Source organism: Ascaphus truei, chromosome 2 (assembly GCF_040206685.1).
Source record: "Ascaphus truei isolate aAscTru1 chromosome 2, aAscTru1.hap1, whole genome shotgun sequence".
Classification (NCBI taxonomy): domain Eukaryota; kingdom Metazoa; phylum Chordata; class Amphibia; order Anura; family Ascaphidae; genus Ascaphus; species Ascaphus truei.
Window position 1 is genome coordinate 114,048,561 of NC_134484.1, and position 14,993 is coordinate 114,063,553.

Here is a 14,993-nt window from a genome sequence, read left to right on the forward strand (position 1 = left end):
CACACACACAGGCACTCATACACACACAGGCAAATACACACAGGGGGGGGTAATCGGAATGGGGGGGGGATCGGAGCAAGGGGGGAATCGGAAGGGGGATCGGAGCTGAAGGGGGAAATCGGAACGGGGGGGGATCGAGCAGAGGGGGGAATCGGATTGGCTGCTGGGATGTCACGTGATGCGACACTCGCCAAAACCACAAGCTCCTTGTAGCTCTGGCTGGCTGACGCGTCACAGCACGTAGTCAGCCACGCCGGAACGAGCCAGCGGGGACCTCCAGAACGGAGGCAAGCAGCTGGTGGCCCGCGGCCGTGCGCGCCGCCCGCCGCAGTGAGACCAAGGCCTTAGAAAAAGCTGAGCATATTCATTGTTGTTGCTCAATGTGCTATTGTTTTGCTTTTTTGAACACGTATTACATATCTGGCATTATTAATAGGCATTTGGAATTGGAGAAATGCATTACACATTAATGCTTCCAAAAGTGAATGTGGTGTTTTTAAATGCAGAGGGAAGATATATCATATCAGTATATTTTTGGCAAGATTGACCAATTTTAACTGAAATCTGCTTTTAGGAAAATGTTAAAACTCCCATCAGAGATTTGGGAGGAAAATGAGGGAGATATTTTAATTGTCAATGGACTTGCATTGAGAATAGGGTCATTTTATCAGGGAGACAGTTGTTAAATAAATAAATGTTTTTGTTAAGTAATCAGGGAGTCTTCCTCATTACAGATTAGTTAAACATTAGCACACAAATGCAAAACTAGTGACTTTTGAAAAGGTGTAAACATGTCAAGCTTGGCCAAAAATCACCAAACCACACTGGGCATTTAACAAAGCCTAGATTTATCAAAGAAACATATTTCCTTTGAAAGGAACGAGAATGCAGTTTTGGGGCTTCAGTTATGTCCTATTATTGCAGCTAGGAGACTTTGTTAAATGCCCAGTGTGGTTTGGCATTTCCCAGACAGGTCTGCAACCCTTTTCTTCCCCACTATCGCTTAGCAAACAGTGCTTCCACTGCAGCAAGGGATTCTGGGTAATGACATGCAAATGAGAACTCACAGTGATTTTTGCTGTAATTCCGGATCCAATTTGATAATTCAGCGGAAATTTATGATAAAAAAAAAAGGAAAATGGGAAGTAAACCTTAATGGAAAAAAATATTCCCTGAACTTTTCACTATTGTACAGACGTATCAATGCTGTACATAAATATTTTCCAAATGAGCCGGCAGAACTTAACAAAGCTCTATCCATGATAAATAGGGTCATTTGGACACTGTGGCTAGTGGCTACTGAGTAGTTCTTACTTATCTGTAACCTTTCTCAAGGGACCTTAATGTTGTATTACCTCTTTGGGAGACAAAATAGAGATGTAGTCTTCATATATTAGCCTGGCTTTTTCCTCTATGACATTTTTATTGGCTTCCTGCTTGAGATCTTCACACGCCATCCAGAAAAGCATGTTCTCCTCGCTGAATTCTGTTCGGAGGAATTCCCGGAAAGCATTTCTTCCACAAGGAGTAGTCATGATGTTGTCAAATGATTGTCCCCATGCGTTCACATCTTCAAGAGTAGGGTCTGGACTATTGGAGGAAAAGAAATCAGAGGTTATACAACTGTATATCTTAAATGTATTTGAGGTTGACCCTTTTTTGTGCCAGTGGAGGCAAGCAACACATTGATGCACTGCCATGCCTGGGAGTGACATGGGTAAAGAAGTGAAAAATCTATATACATGATTTCTCTAAAACTATCCCTCATTATGGCTATATCAACCAGATGTATTGCTGCATTTCTTGTGTGAAGTCACATAAATCCAATGGCCAAGTCTTACTTCTCAGACGGGGCTGTAAATGTGAATTAGGACTAATGATGGAGCAAGTTCACAAGTTCTAGATATGTCTGGGATTATAAAGACTCAAGACAAGGAAGGGGCTGCGACCAAGCAAGACTATAAATAACATGAAACCTCATGACACTTAGCTGTTGCGCCGCCTCCATGCTGCCGCCCCCTCCTCCTTCTGAACTGCAGAGTCAAATTACGCCGCGGACGTTGTCAACGTGACGTCGCACGGCGTTGCCATGGTAACGCAACATCATGACGTCATTTGACGCTGTGGTTAAGAAGGAGAAGGAGGACGGCAGGTAAGCAGGTAAGGAGGCGGCTGCAACAGCTAAGTGACTCCCAATCAGGCCCGTTAGGCCAGAGAGCGCGGCAAATGTATATGGGGATGGACATTTTTGCTGCCCCGGGCCTAGGCCTAATCGGAAATCCGCCACTGCATGAAACCATTTGTATGACGGAGCTTCTAAAGGTTGCAACACTGTAACATTACAAGATACCCTGTATGACTATGGTTTGAGGAACTAATATACATACATACATACATACATACATGTATAGATATATATAGAAGAAAATAACATGATAGCGCACAACACAACAATCAACAAATTGATAAAAATATATAAATCTAGATTAAGTGAAATTAATACTGTCCCTATACTGTATATATGCTGCTAAAGTCCAAGGGATTCACACTGTATCCTTTCAAATGATGATGTTCAAATAATAAACCTAAGCGCACAAAATAAGGGAGAGAAAAACAACATAGATGGTCTGGGTAAAAGTTGAATGATCACTAAACTATAAACTGCACACTCACATGTCTTCCACTTGTAATTTAAACCATGCAGTGCGTACCAGTCAGGGTAGGGGGTGGATGCAAGCATGAGCAGCTAAGAACAAACTCAGTTGGTGGTCGTGATGCAAACAAACTCACAAGATAACCTGCAAACATGAGCACGAACTGGAAGCGCGGTCTTTCTTTGCGGAATTTTAACCAATCAGTAATGCCCGGAATTTTAGCAGCTTGCAAAGTGTAATTTTCAATCTGTTTATTTCCAGCCAAGCAGCTTTCACAACAGCTGAGACAAGGCAGGGGATTGGTCAGAATGAAGTAACAGCTCTGAGACAGGGCAGGGGATTGGTCAGGAAGTATCAGCCACGGGTTGACTCCTCCCCCTCCTGAGCTGACTGAGATTTTCTGAGCAGATTCAGTTGAATTAGGGGGGGGGGGGGAGTCTGCAAAGTTTAGTAAGTGGCTGCATTTTTTTATTGTGTTTGCAGTGTGTGTGTGTGTGTGTGTGTGTGTGTCAGTAGCAGTGTTCATGGGTATAGCAGCAGCAGTGTGTGTGTGTTGTGCCGTTGTATGTGTGTGTAGCAGCAGTTTGTGTGTGTGTTGTGTGTTGAACGCCTGTGCTGTGTGTGTAGAGCTGATGTTTGTGTATAGAGCACCAGTGTGCATGTGTGTGTGTGTGTGTGTCAGTGTCAGCAGTAGTGTTTATGGGTGTAGCATGTATGTGTAGCAGCAGAGTTTGTGTGTGTAGAGCTGATGTGTTGTGTGTGTGTGTAGAGCTGCGGTGTGTGTGTGTGTGTAGAGCTGCTGTGTTGTGTGTGTGTGTAGAGCTGCTGTGTTGTGTGTGTGTGTGTGTGTGTGTGTGTGTGTTTAGAGCTGCTGTGGTGTGTTTGTGTGTGTGTGTAGTGCTGCTGTGGCGTGTACGTGTGTGTGTGTGTGTGTGTAGAGCTGCTGTGGGGTGTGTGTGTGTGTGTGTGTGTGTAGAGCTGCTGTGGTGTGTGTGTGTGTGTGTGTGTGTGTAGAGCTGCTGTAGTGTGTGTGTGTCAGTAGCTGTGTCTATGGGTATAGCAGCAGTAGTGTGTGTGTGTGTGTGTGTTGTGTTGTGCTATTGTATGTGTGTGTAGCAGCAGCGTTTGTGTATGTAGAGCTGCTGTGTTGTGTGTGTGTGTAGAGCTGCTGTGTTGTGTGTGTGTGTGTGTGTGTGTAGAGCTGCTGTGTTGTGTGTGTGTGTGTAGAGCTGCTGTGGTGTGTGTGTGTAGAGCTGCTGTGTTGTGTGTGTGTAGAGCTGCGGTGTTGTGTTGTGTGTGTGTGTGTGTGTAGAGCTGCTGTGTTGTGTGTGTAGAGGTGCTGTGTTGTGAGTGTAGAAGTGCTGTGTTGTGTGTGTAGAGCTCGTGTGTGTGTGTGTGTGTGTGTGTGTGTGTGTGTGTGTGTGTGTGTGTGTGTGTGGTGTGCTTGTGTGTGTAAAGCTACTGTGTGTGTAGAGGTGCTGTGTTGTGTGTGTGCTGTGTGTGTGTAGCAGCAGTTTGTGTGTGTGTGTAGATCTGCTGTGCTGTGTTGTGTGTGTGTGTTTTGTGTGTGTACAGAGGAGGCGGCAGTGTGTGGATATAGATATCTGCAGTGTAAGAGTATAAAGAGGTGGATTCATGTATTTTCCATTTTATTTTAATAAAAAAATCTATATAACTATACAAAAGTATCTATTATTTATGAAAAAAGTCTACATTTAGCCTATAATAGTAATAATCCCAGAAGAACAGGGCATTACTGGCCAATAATGCCCTGGCTGGGTTAAAGTCCCTTGGCTTCGCCTCGGGACTTCAACTCTTCCAGCCAGGGCATTATTGGTCAGTAATGCCCTGGTCTTCAGGGATTATTACTTAATTATATAACATTGTTCACTAGAATTAAACTTTATTATTATGTATCAACTAACCAGGCTTATCCATTTACCCTGATTAACTGTTTATTAGGCTTAATTGCTCAGGCTATGTTAAGGGTAGGGATAGAGGATAGTGACATCACCCCTGAAGAAGCTATCCCGCGAAACGTGTAGGTTAATTTCCTGGACATTTTCTCAGAAGAACGGGAGCATGGAGTACCAGAAATATATAACAATCCTTTTTTTAATCACCTTGATACGCACTGAAGAAACACCACAAGAAGAAACTCTGGCAGATATGACTTCTTTGTCCAGTAGCTAATCACAGATTTTCTAGCCTCTATTTATTCAGTTACAGGGTATTAGGGCCTCTTTGGGTTGGGATTGGAGAAGCAGAGTGGGAGAAGTATTTCTTCAGTGCACTTCAAGGTGACTAAAAGCAGGATTGTCTGTCCCTTGAGCAGTGTCTGGACCTGTATCTAAGGCTTTGGTCCCGCTGCGTCCGGCGGTGCATGCGGCCGCGCGGCAGCGGACCACCAGCCCCTTTACTCCAGTGTGGAGGTCCCCGCTGGCTCCTTCCGACTTGGCTGACTGCGTGCTGTGATGCGTCAGCCGACCGATGCTGCAAGCTCCTAGTGATTTGCAGCTCTGACGCGTCACGTGGTGCGGCAGTCAGCCAATGAGGGAAGGAGGGGAGGGAAGGAGCTACGGATGGGAGGTGGCTTGGGAGGGGAGCAGGGAAGGAGCTGCGGGGGGAAAGTGTGTGAGTGTATATGTATGTGTGTATGTATGTGTATGTGTGTATGTGTGTGTTGTGTGTGGGGTGGTGGGGGGGGGGTGGACGACACCACGGCACCACGATCTCAGACCTGGCAAAGTTTTACCATGCCCCCCCCCTCTTGCCCCGGCTCCCTACAGACCGCATATCGCGGTCAAGTGCCTCTCCACGCGCCGCCTCTCTGCAGTGCAGGCGCTTGGTCTGAGGCAGCGGGACCTTAGCCTTAGTGTGGTTTCCAATTAAAACATTAACATCCTCAGTCTGAAAAAGAGTTGGCAAAGCAAAAGGTGAAATGTAAAAATAAAAGAACCTGGCGGGTTTTCTAACTCGGGAGACTTGTATCATTGGCATTTGTTGCCTTTTATATGCTTTAAAGGTTGTGCATATTTTATTGGTTTTATTGATATAAAGGCGTTTGGGTCTGTACGTTTCAGCACTTTTTATGTCTCTTTCTCCTTGAGGATCACATCACCCATCAGATGATTTTCAATGTGGATTTGCCCTAGTTGGGATGTTACCCTTATTCCTTCAAAATGATTTTGTATTTTTGTTTACATTTCCGGTACACCATGCTCCCATTCTAGGAGACGGTTCCTATACTCGCTGGGCTTGAGTCTGAGTACCCTTTATTTTGTTTGTGTGCACTAAATAACACTTTAGATTATATATATTTCACCATTGTCACACTTCATTAATATGTCACTATATATGGTTTGCTAAATAGAATTTCACTGTTATTACATACACTGTTGATATATATATTTTGCACAATTGCTTATTACTTTTAATAGATCTATAGTTTTTTGTCACTGGTTTTGTGGGGAGAACCAACTAAAACAAATTTTAGATTTAATTTCCTGGACTGCCTGGTTCTCTCACTACACACAGAGCTGACAAGCCGCCCGGATCAGTCGCTTCCTGCTGACATCACTGGATGAGACGGATAAACACTGAGGAGAGAACCTCACACATGGCTTTGGCACTAAGGTACCATCGGCAAGCTGTCCACGACTGCAGAGAAAGAACGTGCTGGGCGGTTTCCAGTTCCTGCTCATGTTTGCAGTTATCATGTGAGTTTATTTGTACCACCGTGCAAACTTTTGTTTATCAGTATCACACTGTTTTACTCTTTGCGTCCTTCAATATATGTTACCTCACAGGTGGCCATAGGTCAGACAAAGGGAAGCAGACTGCAGTAATGTTTCTAGTATAACACTATTTATAAAGTAAGTAGCAATGGACACTCTGATACCTGAATATCCTTACAGAAGGGATCATCGCATGCATTAATATAACATAACACTCCCCATTAAACGCTGTGTGGGTGTATGTCAGTATCTGCTGCTTAGGCCACCCAATCCTGGGTATTAAGGCCTATATAATGGTGCCGGTATTCCGTTGGAGCTCTTAAATAGTATTTGTGCAGGAGGGCCTGTACTTTGCAAATGCTTCAATACAATTTTACTTGACCTTTGTTGAGGATCCCCTTGATTGTACTGCCTGTCTTCTGGTGTTACACAGATGTCTGCTCCGCTTGGCTTCTGTTCTTGTGATCGACCTCCAAGGTTCCATTTAGCCAGCGTCCGCTTAATCATGCAGATTGTTGACTGGCTCCTGGTCACCACTGGTCAGTACTGAAGTCCCTCAGGTTCCAGCAGCTCACTTAGACAGGGGCAGCAGCAGCTTGCAGAGACAGGGGCTGCACCAGCTTACTGAGACAGAGGATCCTCTCTCAAGGGTCTCTGTAGCTCTGCTCTCCTCCCTCTCCCGTCACTTAACTCCACCCCCTTCCTTCCCTGGATGCACTGGCCTCTGATCCTGTACACTGATTGCCTGTAATGTCATGTGTTCCTATCAAAGAAGCAGAAGCTTCTGCTGCTGCTCTGTCATTGGCTCACACCAGAAAGGAACACTGCATGGATATGTAGCCAGGTCCCCTTTGGCTCCCTGGTTCCCCGTTCCTCTCCCCCTTACCTTCACCAGTGAAAAGGCAGTTGCGGGGGCGAGCGCGTCTCCCGGTGGTGTCGGAGGCAGGGCGCCACCATCTTTGTTATGTCCGCATGGGCGCGGAGGCGCGCGCATGCGCAGACACGACGCGGCGGCCATTTTAGTGTGGGAGAACTGGCACAAGAGGCGCTCCATAGTGCAGGGACCCCTAGAAGTCACGCATGCGCAGTTAGGGTGATGCGGCGGCCATTACAGGTTTGCACAGGCTCCATGGAGAGTAGCGGCGGCCATTATAGTGCGCGCACGCGGCCCCAATGTTAAAGAGGGCCATAAAGGACTACAATTCCCAGCAGCCTCTGGGGACTGCCCTTTCACCTTGGTCACAGGCAGCCAGACAGCCAATAGAGCTTGCAACTTCTCCTGCTGGAGAAGGATACATTGTTGTGTGCAGAGTCAGGAAGCAGACTGTGAAGCACATGAGTTAGTCAGGCTAAGGAGACAGTGGGGGAAGGAAGGGGGGCAGAGAGCTGCGAGCTTCTGCCCTAGGCCAGAAATTCCCAGGCTAGAGCTGAGGTCCTGACTCCCCACTAGTGAGGGTGGGTGTTCATAGGGACAGGCCCTTAGGTAAGGACCCTGTGCCCCTTCAGCTGTGTGCTAGACAGGGACCTAGTGACAGACCCTGTGCAGTTCCTTAGTGCATGGAGAGGAAGAGACTCTGTGCAGTTCTTTAGTATAGGGACCCAGTATAGTGTATGCTGCATGTTCCTGTGTGCTGTGTTGCTGATCCAGACTGTCCTTGCGGTGGGACGTCCGGCGGGACCCCATCCCACGTGGAGGTACAGATCAGCGCTGGACCAAGCGGTGCCGGTAGATCCTTTGCGAAGACACCCAGGTGCCGGAGCACCTGGGCAGGTATTTACAACCTTCCACACGTGCATCAACTTTACCTTGCTACTCACATGTGACAGGCCTGTTCACACACTTGGGTGGGCTTGGACTATCTGGATACGGGGTTGGGAAGGGGGTGTAAGGGTATAGCCCAGTAGAGGCAAGGTTATTGCTGCCAGCTAGTGGCAGAGGGTGGCATATATATGGTTGTGTATGCTGATGATGTTGCACTGTTATAGTATGATACTCTGTGTTGTGTTGCTCGTTCAGTAAACCTTTTAGCCATAACCTTGGTGTATGTGGTTTCTGGGTGGGTTCCTGTGTGGGGTACATTCTACACTCCTAGAATCCTACATAGGTGGAGGCGCTGACCGACGAGAGAACGTTCCAGAGAAGCACCCCAGGTTCCCATCAGCGGAGGCTCAGGCCTCCTGTGAACCTGCAGGTATACGCACCACACCTGGTAACATATAGGTTCCCCCTCACATGTACTCTATCTGCGATTGGGGTACAGATACATAGCTGTATCCCAGGAGTGCACAAACTTTTTCCTCCATGCAATTAGTAGCACCGCCCCCGGGCCCTCAAGCAATGGCGGAACAAAGAGCAACCAAGCACAAATTAAATGAAAGATGCTATGTTCGTGCCTGTGTTGGCCAGTTTGTGCACCACGGCTGTATCCTATCAAGGGGGTTACCACACGCACACGCACACGCACACACACACACACACACACACTAGTTGTGGCATGGTCCATGTCTATTTATTTCATATTTACCTTTCTTCACAGTTTGGTATGCCTTCACCTCTGATTTCATTAGAAGTCCTCCTTGTTCTCTCGTCTTCCTGATTCCGAACAGTGAGACTGTAAGACAACAAAGGTACTTATTATACTACAACCCGCATACAAAATATAATACTGTATGTGTCACGCTGGTGCTTCTCAGCGCACAAATGTCTTCATTGCCTTTATTGTCATTATGTCTTTTTTTACTTACAATACACAGAAAAAATGAAGCTCTCCATTAAGATCCCTGTGCTCTTAATAGGAATAGGGACATAGAAATATGGGAATTTGCCTATTTTGTCCTTAGCTTACTTTGTTAGGTTTTATTTGCTCTTTTTCCTCCTATGATATTTCTTTTTTGATAAATGTTTTGCTTTTGGTTATTTTCTTTAAGACAATATACCATGTCATTCTGGGTCAAGGTTACGGGAACACCCCTCCCCAACCCATTTGATAGCACAATATTTAGGGGAAAAAAGGGGTCAATTATTGAAAACAAATTAAGAGGCAGGGAATGCAAAATGTCATAAATAAATAATTAAACCACTAGGCAGTACAATAACTTACATGTGTTAGTATCTCTGAAACACTACATAACCACATAAACCATGTGTTTTAGAGGTATAAAATTATTTTATTATTATGATTATTATGAATTGTTAAACCTACAACCATACGATCAAATTCACACTTTAACAGCACTATGCATTAATATTTACTGAAAGTGCCAACTGTATTTCCCATTATACATATATTATATTCATACACATGACAATTAACAATTCTTATTTGAAACCTCACTTGCATGTGGGTTTGCTAAAAGCAAAGATAATTTCACCTGGCCAGGATTTGTAATTTACGTTATCTTCACTAGCTAGAAGAATCAGTTGCAGTAGAGGCTTTGCAGTGCACATCAGGTTTTCAGGATATCCCTGCTTCAGCACAGGTGGCTCAATAAGTCCCTGCTTCAGCACAGATGAATTAATCAGTCCCTGCTTCACCACAGGTCATCGACTGAGCCTCTAATTGAGCCACCTGTGCTGAAGCTGGGTGTCATGGGAGACCAGGTCATTTTTACACCATTAATATATTACCGGGAGCATTCATTAGGCAAAACAAGATAGTAAAAACAAATTGCGTTTATTATGGTAAACCCACGTACAACAAGAAGAGATACACAAGGAACAGTTACAAATACACTTACTGGGAGTCTGGGGGGGAAAGCTAAGCTTTCCTAGGTGCAGGGCGCCCAATTGGATGAGTTGGAGTTCTCCTGGTCCTTTTTTTGGCTTCAATCCCCAGCCGCGACCACTAGTTCAATTCCCAGAACTTGGGCGCAAAAAACAGGACTCAGCCTCTGCAAGGCAAACTTTTCAGGCTTCCACACGAAGCCGGTCGCTCTGTTATTTCGAACAGAACTACTTTGAAAAGCCCGCCCTAGCCTCATCGACTCACTGATTGGTTGCGCAACTCTCTTGGTCAGCACCTTACATGCACTCCGCTGGGCTATCCCCATAATGGAGAGGGAAGGAGCAGCCAATGAGAGCATGGGAATCCCTCACCGCCAGCCAATAGAAAGAAGGGCTCGACCCTCGGTTGACGTCAGAGGAGTAGGCAAGCCCAGCAGGCTCAAAAAGCCGGGTGAGCAAGAAATATGATTTTAGCCAAGAGGAGCAGACTCTATGGCTGCATCCTCTCTGGCTAACTCATTGCCACCTGCGGGGCCGGCTCCTCCTAGTCTGGAAACTACAAAAGGTGTCCCCACAGGGTGTCTTTTGTAGTCCGGACCTGGCCATTCGCCCTTCCCTCGCCCACCAAACGATTTCATACCTCTGGACATCCTCTCCCCTTTGAACTATGGACCCTCTGCAGACTTGCTGGCACCTTAACGGGATGCCTGGGCAGAGAGCCTTATAATAATTGTGACAAACATATATAATACCTTTTAATACATGGGGGACTTTGGGGGGACTCATGACTGCACTGGTAATAGGACTGGGATATCGGGACTCGAAAAGTAGGAGACTGGGGGACACGGGGCAGCCCCGGTGTAATTCTACTCGCGTACCAGCATATCATGCCTGCTCGCCGGGTAGAATTAAGGTACCACCGGTAGCTCTGGTCCCTGAACTCCTGCAAACAAAATAATTGCATTCTTACCCAAATATCCCACTTAAAACTTACACACAGCAAGTTTCATGAGTCTAGGGTAAAGGGAACATGGAAAGTGGAAAAGCAGGGGACACTTTAACTTCACATGTACATATACCTGGCCCCTGGCTTCCTGTCGTATCTCTGCCTATCCTGTCTCGGTCCTTCTCTCCAAACAGTCTCTCTTCCCCACCGGTTCCAGCGCCGGAGCTCCCCCCCACCACAGTACTGGCCCCGCCGGTCCCGCCGGTCCCGCCTCCACGCGGCGCCTTTTAAAAATCTGTGTGGGTCAGAAAAACCTGACTCCCATCGTTTTGTGCTCAGCACGCGACTCCCCTGCACTACTCTGCACCAGTCCCGCTTCCTGCCCTCTCCGCCCACAGTACCTCGCCGCGCCACTCTCCTCCACGGAAAGCAAGATGTACAGATGTAGTAAGACTGACTGTAATCGGTGCAGTGGACCAACACGCTAAAGTCTGCGGCACCGCAGAGATCTTTGTCAGAACTCCAGTGGTTGTTTAAAAAGAAATCGTTTTCCAACTCTAAATGCCATTTTTAATTAGCTGTCATGTACTGAGCATCCTTTGGTTTCCTTAGCAGGCTCTGGCACACCTCTTTTTGAGCCCTGCCCTCTCCTCAGCAGGACAAGAGCTTTGGCAACCAATGATTACTAACAGATCTCTGCAGTGTTCCTAGCAGGAGATCTGTCTATTGTTACAGCTTTCAGCGCAGCCACTATTTGTTGCCCTTAGTAATATAAGGTTATATTGTAGTTGTTGCGTTACACTGACTGCAGGATAGATTCATAGTCAGCCATAATGTGAACCCAGGAACCAGGATGTTTTCTGATCGATCACAGGAGAAGGGATCGATTAGCAGCTTAGGTAATTACTTTTCCTTAAAGGTAATCAAATGCTGTATATATTTTAAAACATGCAACCTGGAATGATCCTTTAAAAAAAAAAAAAAAAAAAAATGAATTACAAATAAACTATGTTCAGTATTTAGTTTGCAAAGTGACTTTCTGCTGTGATAGCATTTATCCCTAATCTATATGAACATACCACCGCAGGGGCATACTCTCCTTCCACATGTTCTCACAGATACAGACCTTAAGCGCTTTGGGATTAATGCCGCATTTTGAAACAATTGATTTATTCATCGTTGAGTGATATGTGGTTTTTAGGTCAGATGCTGTGCTGTAAGACATTTGAAACTATAGGCTCTATTTCTTGGAATGAACATTAGGATATTGCTGATTTTTAACTTTTTGTTGCTTCATTGTGTGGCACCCTTGAGGTATGCTAAGTTATCTTACTGGGTTCCTGGTTCCTTCAGGGAGTTAAGGGTTTACATGCGTTTAGAGCCCTAGTATAATGTTGAATGTTTCATTTAACTTATTTCATGCCGCAAGTCACATAGACCGGGGATTGGCCACTCCCTAGTTTCCAGAATGTGCTGGAAGGGTTACCCTATAGAGGATGACGCGGCTGGGCTAAGCCCTTCCCTTATTCTGCTCAGCTACAGGGGTATGGGGGAAAATCTATAAATAGACGGGACTTGGTTCTCCATGTTCAGATGCCAGGAGAACCAGAGGAGCGGATCTCACCTTTAAATATATTTATAGTAGGTAACTAGGAAAGAACCCCTTTGTTATTTTCCAATAAGGGAATCAATTACTATCAATTACAGGGTCCTCCAATAGGGCCCTTAGGTGTGTCCTACCCACAAGAAGGGATGGTACTCCATCATAGGTTCCCCAGTGATAGGATCCTTAGAGTATCACCCCATAGCTGCCAGAAGGGATAGGTTCCCAGCTGTCCTCAAAAGAGGGGATCAGAAGCTATGTCAGGGGGACAGGGTGTGCTTCCTCAACCATGAGGCACCCTGCCAACGGGTCCCTCAATGGGTTGAGCGCGGCCACATTCACAAAGGCAAGTGCATTGGCTTAAAGTGACAACAAGGGAAAGAATTGTGCCTCTTTGGGGAATGCTGCATGAGCACCCCTAAAGAAGAAGCTGGATTATTGGACTGTTCAAATAAACTTAAGAAAAGTTCCTGTCACCCTCTATTTGGTTATTGCTCACCATACCAGTCCTGCACAAAGTCCAGACCCTGAGAACTAAGGTAACAAAAGCCCACTGAGCATCACCTACACACAAACAATATTACTTAAAGAGACAGTGATACACTTTGGTGTGGCCCCTCTTTTATTGGCTTGGCGTAGATGTGTGACATTTGGTGCCCAATGTGGAGCTGGGCGAGCAGAGAAAATGTTATGTATCTGCTTCGTGTTTGGAACTTTTGGAGCACAAAATATGTTTTGGCAAAGTTCAATTCTATGGACTGTAAAAATGGAGGTCTTCAGGTCTGAGAATATGCATGGCGGTGTCAGATTCCCACTGTGGAAACACTGTAGTATTGCTGGACTGTGGGTTCGATTTACTTTGTAATTGTGCTGCTGCAGAGACTGTATATGCTGCGGACAATTCCTGCCAAAACCGGGGTTGGAGCAAGCATGCAATGCACAGAAGTTTGCAGAATTACTGTTATTGTGGAATGGAAGCTGTGGTCCTACCTTCTCCTGGACTGTATTGGCCTTATCAGTTTCCCTGAGGGTAGGAGCTGAGAGTTTTAGTCAACTGTCACATGTGGGCAAAGGAAGCTACCACCGCACCCAAAACTGTGAAGTGCTCACAGGAGGAAAGATTGAGACTGGGACCAGTCTCAAACCTACTGTGACTGCATTCTGGGAGCTTCAAAGCAGGATCCATGTATACAGTGCTGCAGTGTAATTTGTGAGGAATGAGAGGATTGTTGTCCGAGACCCTGCTGCGGGGGACAATTAGGCTAGGTCCCCGGTACATGCTGCAGCACGCGCTATGACGTGAGCTGCAAGAGCAAGAGCCGCCCCTCAATGGGGCCGGCCCACTAGCTGCCTTGGCCGCCCCGCCGCATTGCTCGAGAAGATTTTTCTGAAGACAAGAAAATTGTCTTCAGAGCTGGCGATGGAGCGCTGGCCACGCCCCCATCGGTTCAGCCAATGAGGGTGAACCAGCTGGGTGATGTCATGGCCACGCCCCCACCATGACCTCCCCCCGTCGCTATCTCCTGCAGCTCAGCCACAGACCGGAGATCACAGATGCACGCGCCGCTAGCCTGCGTGCCGCAGCCGACACTGGGGCCTTAGCCTGTCTCCCCATGGTCAGGTCACCGCTCACAAGCTTCAAAAGGTATAAGGACAACCTTCTGGTTCCTGAGCCATGGGACATAAGTCCCTTTTTAACTGATGTTCATTATTCTGTGCGTATTAAAGTTTGTTATTGCATATAATTCTGTGTAATTACACACATACAATAGGATATGTATAAGTGTTAATTTTCTGTGTTACTATTCACAGGAAATAATTATCCACATGTATGGGTATACTGTTAGTATAATTCTAGATTGTATGTAGTGGGTATGCTGCTATTACTGTATTACAATTGTAGCGCATGTCCCCCCACCCCCCTCTGGGAGATCATGGCTATGCTCCTGCTAGTTGTAGTGCTGATTACCTGTGATGTACAGGAGAGATGAGATGCCCGCGATGGTATGGGGGTACAGGGCAGACTTTTGAGGATTCCTCTGGTTCTTTCCTTCTTGGTGACAGCGCCTCCAGACATAAGGGGCTTCAGTAAGGCTGAAGGGGTCCCCGCTATGACAGTCCTTACTCTCAATACCTCTCTCCATACAGATTGCAGCGGAGCCAGAAATATAAATGAGGATGATCTTTATTACAGCAGCCACTGCTGGTGTTGTTGCAGCGAATGCTCCAGTTTATAAGGTAGATCCCTGGCTTCTGGATGGTACTGTCCTGCGGGCAATGGTGAGGCCTCGGTGGATTAGATTATGCACTCAGCTCATGAGGGGCTGAG

General features: G+C 46.3%; 1 protein-coding gene across 3 annotated transcripts in view; it reads right to left on the reverse strand.

The window, feature by feature from the left end:
* The window catches only part of RGS20 (regulator of G protein signaling 20), a 165,580-nt gene that overhangs the window by 6,609 nt on the left and 143,978 nt on the right, over window positions 1–14,993 (reverse strand). For all 3 annotated transcript variants that reach the window (XM_075584337.1, XM_075584347.1, XM_075584330.1), the window contains 2 exons: window positions 8,917–9,003; window positions 1,356–1,590 (listed from right to left, as the gene is read on the reverse strand). In XM_075584337.1, the coding sequence (XP_075440452.1) occupies window positions 1,356–1,590; window positions 8,917–9,003 (322 nt within the window). The remainder of the gene's footprint in view (window positions 1–1,355; window positions 1,591–8,916; window positions 9,004–14,993) is intronic.